Source organism: Saccostrea cucullata, unplaced genomic scaffold (genome assembly GCF_032062105.1).
Source record: "Saccostrea cucullata isolate Sc308-1 unplaced genomic scaffold, CSIRO_AGI_Scuc_v1 ctg1297, whole genome shotgun sequence".
NCBI lineage: Eukaryota > Metazoa > Mollusca > Bivalvia > Ostreida > Ostreidae > Saccostrea > Saccostrea cuccullata.
Genome location: NW_026940551.1, coordinates 30,878 through 46,239, shown reverse-complemented (window position 1 = coordinate 46,239; position 15,362 = coordinate 30,878). Strand labels below are relative to the sequence as shown.

The 15,362-nt window shown below is 35.7% G+C and overlaps 2 protein-coding genes across 2 annotated transcripts; both read left to right on the top strand.

Annotated features, from left to right (window-relative positions):
• The first annotated feature begins 1,832 nt into the window (after positions 1 to 1,832).
• Positions 1,833 to 6,651, top strand: LOC134255591 (uncharacterized). The gene is made up of 6 exons (XM_062738120.1): positions 1,833 to 1,990; positions 2,237 to 2,917; positions 3,038 to 3,415; positions 4,889 to 5,587; positions 5,782 to 5,869; positions 6,153 to 6,651. The coding sequence occupies exons 1-6, from the start codon at positions 1,930 to 1,932 to the stop codon at positions 6,562 to 6,564; spliced, it is 2,319 nt and encodes a 772-aa protein (XP_062594104.1). The 5' UTR covers positions 1,833 to 1,929; the 3' UTR covers positions 6,565 to 6,651.
• Positions 6,652 to 7,983: 1,332 nt separating this feature from the next.
• On the top strand, positions 7,984 to 12,413 carry LOC134255592 (uncharacterized). The gene is made up of 6 exons (XM_062738121.1): positions 7,984 to 8,054; positions 8,283 to 8,972; positions 9,296 to 9,673; positions 9,808 to 10,392; positions 11,349 to 11,436; positions 11,946 to 12,413. The coding sequence occupies exons 1-6, from the start codon at positions 7,991 to 7,993 to the stop codon at positions 12,337 to 12,339; spliced, it is 2,199 nt and encodes a 732-aa protein (XP_062594105.1). The 5' UTR covers positions 7,984 to 7,990; the 3' UTR covers positions 12,340 to 12,413.
• The last annotated feature ends 2,949 nt before the right edge of the window (positions 12,414 to 15,362 follow it).

Genomic DNA, 15,362 nt, shown 5'->3' with positions numbered 1-15,362 from the left:
TATGATATATATGCAGACTCCGGACCATGGCTCGAGACGATAAGGGAAGAAACGAAGACGATGAAAACACTTCTGGAAATAAAACAAACAATGTCATTATGAAACGTCTGTTCACATCTCAAGTTCTGGCTGGAGTCTTAAAAAATGTTTTCTCCTGTAAGAGCATTCATGTGTCTGTTGTCATCTTGTTTAGATTTTAATTAATACAATAATTATAATATTTATATGTGTATATAAATATTACTATAATGTACAATATAGTTTGAGAGAAATAAACAAACCCTAAAATTAAAGCTTCCAGTACATTTTAGACATATAAAGTTTTGAGTTTTATTACTATTTATAATTAGCCCCTTCACGGTAACTGCGGTACTACTCTTTATAATAATAATAAATAATAACATTTGGCGAAGTTTTTGTTGAGAGATAATTAAATATTTCCATTTCTAATTTTTTTTTCTCTGCGATAACTCTTTCAAAGTTGTCGGAGTTTATTTTTTTATAATTATGCCGGAATGTTAATTAGGCAGGTCGATAGGTCAGGAGCTAAGGAGGCCTAAAATGCATGCAAATCTCGTGCGCAGCTGTCTCTATGTCTGACGCTAAGGAGGCAAAATGTGCATGTAAATCTCGTGCGGCTGCCTAGGTGTTTGACGTCATTGGGCGAGGACTATTGAAATTGGCATGTAATTTAAGTCTATGTCTACATTTTAAAAGTCTAAATCTACCATTTCATTTCGCAATGAAATGAAAATATAAGGAATCACTGTCTAGTTAGGAGAGTATGCCAGGGACATCAACAATAGTGGGAAATATGGGATAATTTTAGCATAACGGGCTTTGCCCGTCATGCAAATTATCCCATGTTTCCCACTATTGTTGATGCCCTGGCATACTCTCCTAACTAGACAGTGATTCCTTAAATGACGTATCTTTAACAATTACTTTTACGTCATATTTCACCAAATTGTATCATTTTGCCCTGCAAAAGAGCAGTACCGCAGTTACCGTGAAACGGTCTATTTTATATTCATGAATTCGAAGAAGTTTCGAAAGAGAGATACGAATTTTAATTTTAAATATATTTAGATGGATTTGTAAGTAATGGATCAATTCAAGGAAGTTTCAAGATCTCAGTGCTTTTTTTTTTTTTTTTTTTTTTTTTTGCGTAAGCTCTACATATTCAAGACTGAAACCGACAAAGTCATCGATCATTTTTGTAATTGTTCCCTTATTTTATTTTAAGTGTGTATTTTAGTTCTCAGTGCGATTGAATGATAGGAGGTGCACTGAAAATCAGAACTTAAAAACATCATGTAAAAAATTAAATATCAAAAATGCCTGGCATATAGTAGATTTACAATTTTTATTTATTTATTTTAGTGTGTACCTGTATGTTCTAAGCTGTCCTCATTTAATTAGAAAGCAAAAATAAAAAAAAATATATCACTCTAGTTGATTTGTGCTATAAATACATGCTCATTGAAGGTTTCAATCATTTTGAGACTAATCAATTTCACAAAATATAGCCAAGGTAGTCCATTATACATCCCAAGGTCGCCATTGACCACCGACGATGCAAAGACATAAATTTTAAAAATTGATTTCAGTCACGTCACCTTAGGCTACAAAATTGACAAACATTAACGAATAAGTGCAGCTTTTGTAATTTGTGCACACAATCAAGCATCTGTAAAAATCGGTCATGCCCCATTGATCACGTCACTAAACTGACGCAAGTGAAAGTTACAAGAAAGAACGGGCGAAAATAACAGAGAAATAGGTCCTCGCGTGTAGACTTTAGTATTTTATCAAAATGCATCAAAGTTGAGATGAAGCGTTTAACGATGAGCTGGCTGTTGTTTATATTAAGTTTTAAGTAGATCTACCACAACTTTTTGTCATGTGCTCTGTTAGTTTACTTTGAACATGCAGTTCGATGTCCGACTGGTCATTTTCCTTGGAAATTTATTTTATATTCAGATAGCAGGTAAGAATTGTCTCGTTAGTTTATCTAAATACGGAGACAATCGTCGAAAAAAAGCTCCATTCACAATTTCTTTATTGAAAAAAGTATTCAGAACATGTACATGTATATTGTTTTGCCTTGAAACACAATTTGTGTCAACACCTGCAAATTATCATTGAGTTTTAATTTTTTTTTTTACCTAGTTGGAATTTCATTATAAACGCATTTAGACTACGTTTTCTTTACTGTGCGTTCTTGGTTTTTCAGATGCTCTGACAAAATATGCCTGCGTGAGTTTTAGCGGTATTGGCGGTAAGTTCGGTGGTTATGGCGGCTTGGTTGGCGGAGGCTGGGATTTTGACGATTTTAACAGTAATTCGGCCTCGGCTTCGTCTGAAGAATTCGGGATGGGGTTAGCACGATTTGCTGGATACGGAACAGTCCAGCACGGAATGGCCCCAGGAGTCGGAACACCTGCGCAAGTCGGCGGCGCAGCCGCACCGGGTATGTCTCCAGTTATGTCCCCTGGAACTTCTCCACTTGCAGCCGGAGGGTTGTCTTCTGGCCTACCAAACACCGCCGCAAACCTCGGGGGTGCTTCTCATATCACTGGACAGGGCTCCGGCGTTGTGGGGGCACCTGTTCCTGGACAAATGCCATTCCAACCACTTGCCCCTGGAAACCCTGGAGTGGTCTTATCCGGAAGTCTTTCCTGCGCAGATCGTCCTCAGACGACCATTTTGATTACAAAACTGGTGTACGGTAATGGTGGAATATACACTTGCTCCGCTCCCGATGAAGAATGTGATGTAGTAGACTACCAGGATCCGGAAATCACGCCATTTTGTGATGGCCAAGTACGATGCATGGTAAGAACGACAGGAAAACAATTGATCCCATGCAAAACGACCAGTAATTTTGTCCACGTGGAGTATGAATGCATTTATCGTAAGTTTATTTGCAATTCTTTGATGAAAAAAGAAACCGAAACATGAACAACCTAGTAACTTTCAGCATTTAATGCAAAATCCTAATATTTGTAAAATTTGTAGTTTTCATTCAATTTAGCATGGTCTTCTTTCGACATCTGCAAAGACATCAAAACTGTTGTTCGAGAACCGGAAGTTTACATTATGTCACCCAGCTTCTTCCGGGCTCAATCCCCACCATCAAAAGTATGCGAGTGCATCTTGAAAGGTCGCTACGACAATCGCATCATGGCTCAGTATGTTCATACAGACATAGAAGAAACAGCGAATCACTCGTGCCCGGAGAGTTTTGTTCTGTTTGAGAGTAAATTGAGTCCAAATCAGACGGATTTGGAGAAAAAGACCGAGGTCTGTGGACGACGCTCCCTCAACAATTACTTGTATAAAGGCGATCTCAGAATTACTTTTAAGGACTCGGATTCTGGCAAGAAGAGTGGATTTGTTTCTAAATTACTTGGTATGTATTTTTTAAATTATAAATGATATTCATTACTTTTTAAGCATATATTTCCATCAAATGGTTGAGATGAGTAAAGAATAAATGGAAATAGATAAATACATGTACTTATTAGCTCGATCTAAGTGAATGCCACAAGTTATTGTTACATGCTGTTCTTTAATCCACCTTCAAATTCTCTTAAAAACCATTTGAAAAAAATAATAAAATTAATAGGGATATCAAAATATTTATTTTCCTTAGTCGAACATTCGATTGCATTATTCGAACGATAGTCGACTATTCGGAGCATTTTTTGAAAAAAAAATCTCATCGATAGCGTTTTTATAAATCAAAAACCTTTTTCGTAAATTTATGTAAAAAGTAACATCACATGCCTATACCGTGTGTTACACACCAATATTCAAATGAATCTTAAGTTCGGATAAGACGTATATATGAAATAGATTTACACCAACTTAAAGCTTATTTAAAATAAACTGGAAAGGGGGGGGGATTATTATTTTAATAATTATCGAAGTTTCAAAACTTTACGGCTATGCTGTGTTCCTATAGCATAATTTAAACTTTCTTAGAGGTAATAAATAAATTTATAATTGGTACAAGTCCAATTAATAATTTTCAAAGTCCAGTAAAGCGCTGCATACTAACAATAACAAAAAAGGCCAGTAATTGAAAAATAATTATCGCGGTATGTAATTACTGTACTTTCCATGTGTACGATGTGGAAACTTATCTATATACTGTTAAGCTTTTATTCGTCCGAGGTCGGATACTATTATATAAATATTGCATGTAGTTGAGTGTAACATTGAAAATTTTCACCCCAAGAAAACCATTGTCAACCGAGGCGCAGCCGAGGTTGACAATGGTTTTCGAGGGGTGAAAATTTTCAATGTTACACTCAACTACATGCAATATTTATTATATTATACTGAATGTTTTATACAAAAACATGTTACAGTGAACCGTGCGCGCATAAATTCCGCGCAGTCGCTATTTTTTGTAATACCACCCGTCGTCAAGCAATGTTGACTGTTGCTACGCAGGAGGGCGTGGCTTCATTATTCAGCGGGTAGTAGTGTTTTTTATCAAATGTTTCTCGACGAATCAGATTCAAGTAATTTACATGAAAGTATAATACAATGGTTTGAGGAATGACGCTTTACAATTTTGAGTTGATAATTCTTTAACACCTCCTTTTTTGCATTTATTAAATATTCGAATCGTTTCATTATTCGATAGTCGGTCCATTCGACTGATAGTCGAGTAGTCGACTATTCGTTAATATCCCTAAAAATTAATCAGAAATAAAAGCAAATAAATAATATAATACGTATAATGCTGCAAAATTCTTACTCAAAAATGCACTATATTGCAAAAATTGACGGGTCATGCTTCTAAAAGCTATATTGAAATATTGATACCGGGTATATTGCAATAATGAATGGTTATTTTGTTTACCTCTCACAGTTCCACCGGTTGGTATGGGTGTTCAGGTGGAGATTGCGTTAGAGTGCGGACCTGTAAGAATGGCAGGGGAACCAACTCCTGACCCAAACAGTATTAACAGGAGTAATTTAGGACCAATGCCATTTGCGGGGCCATTTGGCCCATATTCCCCTTTAGGAACTCTAAACTCCCAATTCCAACAGTCTCCGAGAATTCCAGCTCCTCCTGTTTTTGAGGGGTCTCAGGCTATGCCGACATCGGGTTGGAGAGCTCCGTTCCCAGTCATTAACACTGGTCCTATGAACTGGGGACGACCGGCCACAAACTGGGGGCCTCCACAGTTCCAGTTTCCAAAATTTTCTGCTGGTCCACAAAACACACCGTCAGGTTCTACCACTACTAGTCCTCCTGCGGCCTGGTCTAGAAATGAAAAGCCACCAATCCCCAGCAACAACAAACCGGCACTGATGACAGCAACGAGAAAGCAGCAACCTCAGCCACCGAGAAAAAATCCAGGTCAGGTTAACAGAGGTCCAGTTCAGCCAAAAAGAGCCCAGCCAAACCAGGCAAGAAGGGGTCAGGGTCAACCAAACAGAGGGCCAAGTCCACCAAGACGAGGTCCAGGTCCACCTAGAAGAGGTCCAGTACAGCCAAAGAGGGCAAGAATTGAAAGTAAAGACACAGTGATAGAAACAAAAGACAAGAGTGTTGATAAAACAGGTAAAAACTACTCAATGTATTGGTTCTTAAATTTTCTTTTATTTTTATTCTCTTTTTGTTGAAGAAATATTTCATAGGAAAAGAATCTTTAAAAATATGCTTTTGGAAAAATCATTCACAAAGAACAAAATTATAATTAAGCAGTTTTTGTATACAGTTCATCAAACTTAATGGTTTTTGTTTGTTAACTGCAGGACAAATGGTTGGCTATGTCATCGGTGGAGTAGGTGCAGCCATGACGGCTTTTTGTGCTCTTTTCATCTCCATGTACTGCACAAGAAGGTAAACAAAATACATGTTCTAAAATTACCACCATAAAAGCTTGAATTCCTGCTACGTGGCATTTATTGATTCAACAACTAGTAATGATAGAATTGTATTTCTACGCTAAAAAGCACCCTTCAAGGTACCAGTTTATTTTTTGTCACAAAAATGTTTTTCAGTAATTTTCACGTTGGAAGTAATGGCTCATATACAGTACTTCAATTTTTATAGAAGTTTTCTTTATTTGAAGAAGAGTTCTAAATAATAAGTATACCGGTAATTGAAAATTTTCATTTCATAGAAGGAGGAGGGTAATAGAAAGGAAAGCGTCACGGAGATCAGAGACCGATCTTGCTGACTCACCATCTAGTATTGAGGACTCGCCAGTTTACACGGTACCTTCTGCTGAGGACCACGTGCATCCATCAGCGCGTGCCAATACAGGTCACGTGAATCAAGCTTTTGACGGAAATGACGTAGCGTCATGTGACAAACTCAGTGTGAGATCTGGGTCGTTTGAGAATATCCATCTGCAAGATGACGATGCTAATTATCTGTCGTTAGATGAGGTAGCAGAGGCGAGGAAAAGGGAACGTGAGGGCGAGGCTCCTCCTCCCATGGAGTTGAGGATCGACTCTAAGTATTGTCAGAGTAGGGAGGTTATTAGACGGTCTCATCATATTGAGGGGTCTGTCTATGATAACAATATTTAGATCTAAGAAAATCCGAAATCTGATGATTTTACATTTGTTTTTAAATGTAAATAAATATATATACATATATAAACACGTTCTACAGTTGATTTGTTTTTTTAATTAGATAATAGAAAACAGGGTATATAAACAATGTTGAATTTGCAAGGCAGTTTGGAATGTTCTTAAAGTCGTGCAAATTGCATTCTTGATTATTGTATAAAGTTCTTTTCCACTGGATAGATTTTCCAATCTTCCAAGATTGATAAACTAAAAAATTTTAACAGGAATGTATAAAAAGTATGCATAAAATTGATCTATGCTTTATAAAAATGCCATTTGTAAACTAATGTTGACAAACCGTCTCCATCAAAGAATGCAGCCTCGATCTTGATACCCTAAACACAACATAAAGATTTTACAAGGAAAACAAGTGTATCCCAAGTTTTTATGTTCAACGTTGCTTTCGATAATTTTGTCACATAATGAGTCACCAGCACTTGAACTCAAAACCGGCAAGGCCTTCGAGCAAGTGAACAATGTATCATTGCAACAGGGATCTTGGTTTCTGAGGTTTCTTTTGAAAGACCCGATTATACGTCCCTTAGTGGGATTGGAACCAACCTCTATCCCAAGTGATAAAAGCTTCTTATGATTTACAGAATCTGTGGAATATTAATTTAGACATGTTCAATAATTTCACATTGTGAAACTGATACAGTTAGTTATTAAATGATAAAATACGTTCTCTGTTTATGCTGGGATAAACACTTGCAAACGTTGTAGAAAAATACCAACATAACACACTCCTCATGTTATATACATTTTTCCGCAGTATAAAAAATATTTATATATATATATATATATATATATATATATATATATATATATATATATATATATATATATATATATATATATATATATATATATATCATATAAATGTTGTCTTTTTAAATGTCTTATTGCCGTCTGACTCCATGATGGAAGAACTATGATGAAACATGCAGTTGTTTTAGAATCTGTCATGGATTTTAAAACCGGACCAAACTAGTCTTAAAGTTGATCATGTTTATTGATAGATAAAAAAACAATCGGTTCCCATTATAGGTAATGGAGAAAGATCAACCCTCACTGTCGTTTGGCATTTATGACCTCTTAAAAATCAGGAAAATATTTTCCACTATGTTAGTAATGTAGATTACTAGTACATAGAAATTATAAAAATATCGCTTAGATTTCATATATATGAATTAGTATTCTATGCAAAGAAATTGGAAGTCTGCTGAAATAAACACTTTTTAACACATTGAAGGCTTGGTCTGTATCGGACCACATTCAATCAGAATTAATCAAAGCTGTGATGAAGCGTTTCATGACTTTGGGACATCGTAGATTCACTCAGAATTTAAGCGAGGTCCTTATATTATAACAAGTATTTCGAGACATGAAGTTCGCTGTCCGATGGGTCATTTTCTTCGGAAGTTTTATTTTACATAGCCAAGTAACAGGTGAGAATACTAGAAGCCTGATGAGTATTATCATATTATGAAGGAAATTTTAATGGATTTTTCAGTGTTATACATTGGAAATTACTTATTTCTTTTATCAATAACTTTGTCTTTTTTACATTGACAAAACAATCTTTTCCAACTTTTCTCAATATGTAAATCTTTCCAATGTACGTGTATCAAAATTATAAGTTTCAAATGCCAATTCATTTATATGCACTATTTCAGAGGCTGTAACGAAATACGCCTGCGTGAGCTACAGTGCTGGATTAGGCGGGGGAGTGAACGCTGGTTATGGCGGTATCGGTGGAGACCTGGATTTTGGCGGCGTAAGCAGCGCCGAGATATCCGCCTCCTCCGAGGAACTGGGTATGGGATTGGCAGCTGGATACGGGACGGTCCAGCACGGAATAGCCCCAGGCGTTCCCGCTCCGGGTGTTCCACTCCAAAGTATGTCTCCCGGCATCTCTCCGCTTGCAGTGTCGTCTGCAGCAGGAGGGCTCTCAGCACAAAACACGGACGCGGGAGGAACAGCTTCCGGTCTACCAAACACTGCAGCTAGTCTTGGAGGGGCTTCACATATTACTGGACAAGGTACTAATGTCGCCGGCACCCAAGAACAAATGCCATTTACAAAACTGGCACCTGGACACCCAGGCGTTTTCTTGACAGGAAGTCTTTCTTGTATTGACCGTCCAGGAACGACTATTTTGATTACAAAACTGGTGTATGGTAATGGAGGGCTTTACACCTGTTCTTCTCCTGACCAGGATTGTGATGTCGTGGACTACAAGGACTCTGAAATCACACCGTTCTGTGACGGGCAGATTAAATGTGTTGTTAGGACCACAGGGAAATTACTACCCACTTGTAAAACAACCAGTAATTTTGTTCACATAGAGTACGAATGTATCAATGGTAAGTATGTATGATTTTAAATTGTATAAACATTGTTGATAGACTGATTGATTGTATGATGTTTTACGTCCTGTTCGAGAAATTTTCACTTATATAGAGACGCCATCATATACCGACGAAGAGCTTCAAATTTAGACATTTACTAGTTGAGATGTTTACTAATTGATCAGATGTGTCAAACATTCAAAAATACATGTATAACCATTAAAACTATAAATTCAAATTATCATATATAAATTGAATATTCCTGCATAAAAATATATTAAACAATATATTAAACCATTCGTATATATTTTTATGATATAATTTGGTTTTCTCTACAGCATGGTCTTCTTTTGACATTTGCAATGATATCAAAACTGTTGTTAACCAACCGGAAGTATTCATCATGTCACCTAGCTTTTTCCAGTCTGAATCCCCTCCAACCAAATTGTGTGAGTGTATTTTAAAAGGTCGTTACGACAACCGCATAATGGCGCAGTATGTTCATACAGATATACACGAAGGAAACAACCACTCGTGCCCGGAGAGTTATGTCCTCTTCGAGAATAAACTAAGCCCCAACCAGACGGAATCGGAGAAGAAAGTTGAGGTTTGTGGGAGAAGATCACTCAACAACTACATGTACAAAGGAGATCTAAGAATCACATTTAAGGACGTGGATTCAGGAAAAAGAAGCGGGTTTGTTGCCAAGTTACTTGGTAAGAACATCTAAATTTAAGAAAAAAGACTCTTAATCAATGAAATGATATACTAGTAACTGGTAGATGTTTGATTGAATTAACGTATACTTTTAAATTTCCGCTGGTAACTTTAAAATTATTATGTTTGACAGTACCGCCTGCTGGTTTTGGGGTTCAGAATGAGATCGCAATGGAGTGTGGCCCAGTCCGAATGCCTGGGGACCCAACCCCTTCGCCCAATAGTATAAATAGGAATTTAAGAAGAATGCCAGGTCCATTTGGCCCATATGGTCCAATGGGGGCGATGAATCCCCAGTTTCAGCAGTCACCAAGAATTCCAGCTCCTCCTGTCTTTGAGGGAATGCAACAGACAATGCAGCCAAATAACTGGGGTATGTCACTACCAGGAATGCATCCCGGACCCAAAAACTGGATGGGACCTACGAACTGGGTCGCTCCGTCGTTTCCTCAATTTCCTGCTGGCCCGCAAAACTTGCAGTCTTCCCCCACGACAAGCAGTCCTCCCCCAGCTTGGTCCAGAAACCAGAATCAACCCTCCCATCACGGGAGGAGGAAAGGACACCAGGTTCATTTTATGGGAGGTAGTAGGGGAACGACAGCTGCTCCTCCCAATAATTTAAACCCTTACGGAATAGTTATGAATAACAATAGGAGAGGTCAACCAACGAGGTCAAGGTTAAGAAGCAAAGAGGCTGTTACAAAAAATGACGAAGCAGGTACATACGTCATAGCCCATAATTTTGTCATTTATTTAAAAAAAAATAAAATATGCATTTGCAAATTTGGAGATGGGTGAACATGACGAGAGATAAGCCCATAGCGCGACAAACATGAAGGTGAAAAACTAAATCTCATTTATATCAAAATTTTCCTTAATATTTCATCTAACATTAAAGTATACTTTATGTAAAATCTCTACAACTTGCACAAATCTTATGAAGATTGAAGTTATTTGCCTATGAAATATTATACACACACGAAAGAGGACAAAACGAGACATTTTTTCACACTATAACACTATTTTTCGTTATGAGTGGGTCTTCTCTCCATTTTTTTGAAAGGTAATCCTCAAAGTTTACATAAAAACATACATATTTTGGTTTTCAAAATTATGGAGCAAGGACCCACTATACCTTAAAAATATAATTTTATGACATAACTTTCGCATTTAGGACTGATTTTTGCCCTCTTTATTTGATTTATATGGTTTATTATCGAGAAATACTCGAAGCCCTTAAGTCAATGGTCATATCACAAACATGATTTAAATGCCACACTTCATCAGGACTTGTGTAGCGTATTGGTTAGCGTGCTGGTCTCAAAAGAGAATACAACTGAGGATTTTTATTGCCAGGGTTCGAACCCAATGGATACCTCATTATTTATTTTTTTTATATAAAGAATGCATTTTAACGAAAAATTTTCCTCAAAACTTTTTGTTTCTCATGATTTCATAAAAATCAATGATGAGAACTTTACTCTAAATACTGAATTCACAATTTGAATATATTTTTATATATCTGAAGCTATTGGGCTTTCTGCACGCTAAGTTCACCCATCTCCTTACAAGATGATTATAAGAATTGACGCTTTCTGGCAGAATAGTACAAAATGAGTTAAATTTTTAATAGCTAAAACTTAGGAAGTCGAATTTGAAATTTTGTTTCTGTAGATAACCTGGTCGTCTACGTCATTGGAGGTATTGGCGCCATCATGGCTGCTTTATGTACCCTCTTCATCTCCATATACTGCACACGAAGGTAAAATTTAGAAAGACAATTATTTACAAAAATACTTATCTAATTAATAGTGGACATTGTTACGTTCCTGAAAAGATACGCTTCATTAAGTGAGTTAATTCTTTTGACATTAATGTGTAATAAACTCGTTGTTCCCTGAACAGAGAATCTTTTAGGACTGATTTTTGCCCTCTTTATTTGATTTATATGGTTTATAAGACTGATCATTGTTTGATGTACATCTATCTTCACCAGTTCTATATTTTACAGAATTTGATAAAACAAAGAAATAATAATTTTATTTACACTAGTGTTGACAAAACATATGTGCTGTAAAATTACTCATTTTAGAGTTGATGAGTTTAAGTTTGTATAGACCTTAATTGTGTCATGAATAGATTTTAATTTGTTTCGGGGTTTCATTAATTAATTTTTTTTTAATTTTATGAATATTTTATCCGCCTTCTAAACCAGATGTGTTCATTATAAAAATATTATGCAAGATTTTCCTCGGTTTTTTTTTTCAATAGAAGACAGAGGATTTTAGAAAGACGAGCATCTCAAAGGTCAGATTTAGCTATTGGTACACAAAGCTGTGGAGAGGCATCAGACGTTTACAACATAACGGCTTCTGAAGGGGAATCACAGGCATCACAGTGCACCAATACAGGTCTTGTGAATAAAGCCTTTGTTGAAACCGAGATAACATCTTGTGGAGAGAATGGAATCGTAGAAAAGTGTCTTGAAGATGATGATAATTATCAGTCGTTAGAAGAGATAGAAGAGGGAAGACTGGCAGATGAGGATGATCCTCTGTCTTTAGAGGTGAAGATTGACCCCGCTGACCGTGTGAACTCTGAAGGTCGGGATAAGGAGGAATCAGCTGATCAATCTAAGGAAAATGCATACGATAACAATGTGTAGATGATACACCAATGAATTAACAATCTGTCTTGCAGGAAATATTAAAATGTCAATAAATTTCTTTTTTCATTTCATGGCTTAGTTTAAACTTTTTTAAAATAGTTTGCAACGCCTTTTGCTCAGTATGCTAACATGGGACTGAAAATTATTTCTCCATGCAGCGGTATGACTTGTGACATGCTTTTTGACTTATTGTAGTGCAGGTTCGTATAACGCATGTTAATATTATCATTCACAAGTATTTGATGATGCGTGTAAATATTGACAATCCTCGAGATTAGGCCTATATGCTCAACTTTCATTGTTTATCAGAACGACAGAAGACAAGAAGATTATCTTACCTGAAACAGAATGTGAAACACATCACAAAAGTAGAACTGACTATAGCAGGGAAACATATTGAGTAATTCTACTTTCATCAATACATTATTTTTTTTTATTATACCCGCGCTTGAAAAGCGGGATGGTATATAGTAATAGGGATGTCCGTCTGTCTGTCTGTTCGTCCGTCCGTCTGTTACGCTTTTCAAAAGGAACCCATCTCTTATCCGCAACTCCTCTCATACCACTGAATGAAATTTGATGAAACTTTCACAGAATCTTTATTATATATTGCCATTGTGCACCTCCTATTTTACTTTTTGATCCGACACATATTTTGGGTTTCCCATAGCAAAACATGGACTCTGCCATAATATACATATGGGAGGCGAGAGGCATCATTTAGTGAGCTCAATGCTCACAGTACCTCTAGTTTGTAAAATGTTATTTCGAAATGAAAAAAAAAATTTGAAAGATATGATCGAGTAACCTAAAAGTCAATTTAAACACAGAATAAAACTTGATACACGTACATATTTGTGTTAATTTTGCATATAAAGTGTATTGTACTTACATATACGCTTGGTGGTGTTTTAGGGGAAAGACGTTTTAAATACAAAACATTTATTTATGACGTCTCTAATCACAATTTTCATATTCTTACCATGTCACCCATAGATAAATTTGTCAATATACAAAAAAAAAATAAATAAATAAAACGATGAAATGTTGTCCTAAAGTTCTTGGTCAGCCCAAGAAAAACATATTGCTTCATAATCTTTTCTGCTTTTATAGAAATACTTTTCTCTCTTCTGTTGCCTAATTAAGAAAAAAATGACATTGGTTGCAGCTAGGATGGTATCTTTTAGAATTTATCTTTTGAATATATAAACGATTAATTTTTAACTCTCTTTATATATAAACCATAAATTCATAAACTGAAAATTAACAACTATGAATATATAACGGGATCGATATTCCGGCATGGATTGGTGTAGACTGACAATTGTGTTAAAGATGTATTCTCTTTTGACATCACGTTTTAATAAATTGATTAATTGATAGATACACAATAAAATTATTTATAATAATTTAAACTTTATTTATATCAATATTCCTTGGAGGGGTTTAGGATTTGTATTTCTATTTGATTGCCAGGTTCTATCGCAGTCTTACGAAATAAGGCTTCTTTTAAGCAAGCACATAAACAGATAAATAGCTGACCACATATTTTTCAATGTTATGACTTTTATTTTCTTATCATATGTTGACTTGTTCTGATAAGTGATAGCAGGTGATGATACAATCGCGGCGATTGCCAATATTTACATGTATCATCAAATACTTACAGCTTGTCAATAACTAAATGACTAAGCAAAACGCAGAACTCGGACAAAGAGAAACACTCATTACTTCATTTAGCTAATTTTAATTCCCGAAAAGACATTTCTATTAACATGCATAATCAAATTATCATTTGAGTCAGGAAAAATAGAAATGTTGAATAATAAATAATCATAGGTTGCATTTTTCCCTTTTGGTCGAACTATGGTACGACATTTTCAGCGTTCCGTAATAGTACTTCGACACAGTTATTTATATCTATGGGGTCGTAAAGGATGACATGGAAAGAGTGTGAGTGATTCAAATAGTGAATATCTTTAACAATTTAATAATTTGAAATGAAGATGATATTCACTTTGAATACTGTTTGTTATATCCATATGTTACCTATAAGCCGGAGCATGATGTTTAACATTAGAAAATTACCCCTCTCCACTCAAAAAAGACTACAATTAATGGAGTCTAATTTTCTTAAAATGATTATTAATAAGAGTGGTTCAATAGTAAATGTCTTTGATAATTGGAATAAAGTTACGAACAATGTTGTTTATTTGTTACTTTAAAATACAGTGTATGTAGCTAGACATTCTCAATGAAATATTATCAATCAACTTAGTGATCAAAAAGGTCTTTTGAAATTGTATTCAGTAACTTATGTGTTTATTGTACATGCATGCACATTTGAATTTAGGAATAATACTTGATAAATCATAAGTGTCTTTATGGCGCCTCAAATCACTCAAGGTCACACTCTTTCCATGTCATCCTTTACGACCCCATAAATGTGTCGAGGTACTATTACAGAACGCTTCAAAAATGTTGTACCATAGTACGACTAAAAGAGAAAGTGAAACTTCATGATTTTTTTTTAATTATACTTCCGCTTGAAAAGCGGGAGGGTATATAGTAATCGTTATGTCCGTCCGTCCGCTCGTCTGTTTGTTACGCTTTGGGGTACCCATCTCATATCCGCAACTCCTCCCATACCACTGAATGAAATTTGATGAAACTTTCACAGAATCTTTATTACATATTGCCATTGTGCACTTCCTATTTTATTTTTCGATCCGACACATATTTTGGGTTTCCCACAACAAAAGATGGACACTCCTATTATATTCATATGGGAGGCGGGGGTATCATTTAGTGAGCTCATTGTTCACAGTACCTGTAGTTGTTATTTATTTTCAACATATCTGTTTTTCCTGAATGAAATAGTAGGGGGGAAGAAATTATACTAGTTGCTATTCCTAATTCACAAATATAAAAAAGAGCATTGACAAACATTATCTAAATATACTTCTATGCTTATATAAAGAAATGGTCTACACAGTAAAATAACCAAAGATTTTTGATGG

Bases quoted from the DNA above. Each gene is read 5' to 3' on its own strand.
- LOC134255591 (XM_062738120.1), top strand. From the start codon at position 1,930: ATGCAGTTCGATGTCCGACTGGTCATTTTCCTTGGAAATTTATTTTAT. The intron at 2,918-3,037 runs GTAAGTTTATTT...CATTCAATTTAG, and splicing joins GGAGTATGAATGCATTTATC to CATGGTCTTCTTTCGACATC. The intron at 5,588-5,781 runs GTAAAAACTACT...TGTTAACTGCAG, and splicing joins CAAGAGTGTTGATAAAACAG to GACAAATGGTTGGCTATGTC.
- LOC134255592 (XM_062738121.1), top strand. From the start codon at position 7,991: ATGAAGTTCGCTGTCCGATGGGTCATTTTCTTCGGAAGTTTTATTTTA. The intron at 9,674-9,807 runs GTAAGAACATCT...TATGTTTGACAG, and splicing joins GTTTGTTGCCAAGTTACTTG to TACCGCCTGCTGGTTTTGGG. The intron at 11,437-11,945 runs GTAAAATTTAGA...TTTTTTCAATAG, and splicing joins TCCATATACTGCACACGAAG to AAGACAGAGGATTTTAGAAA.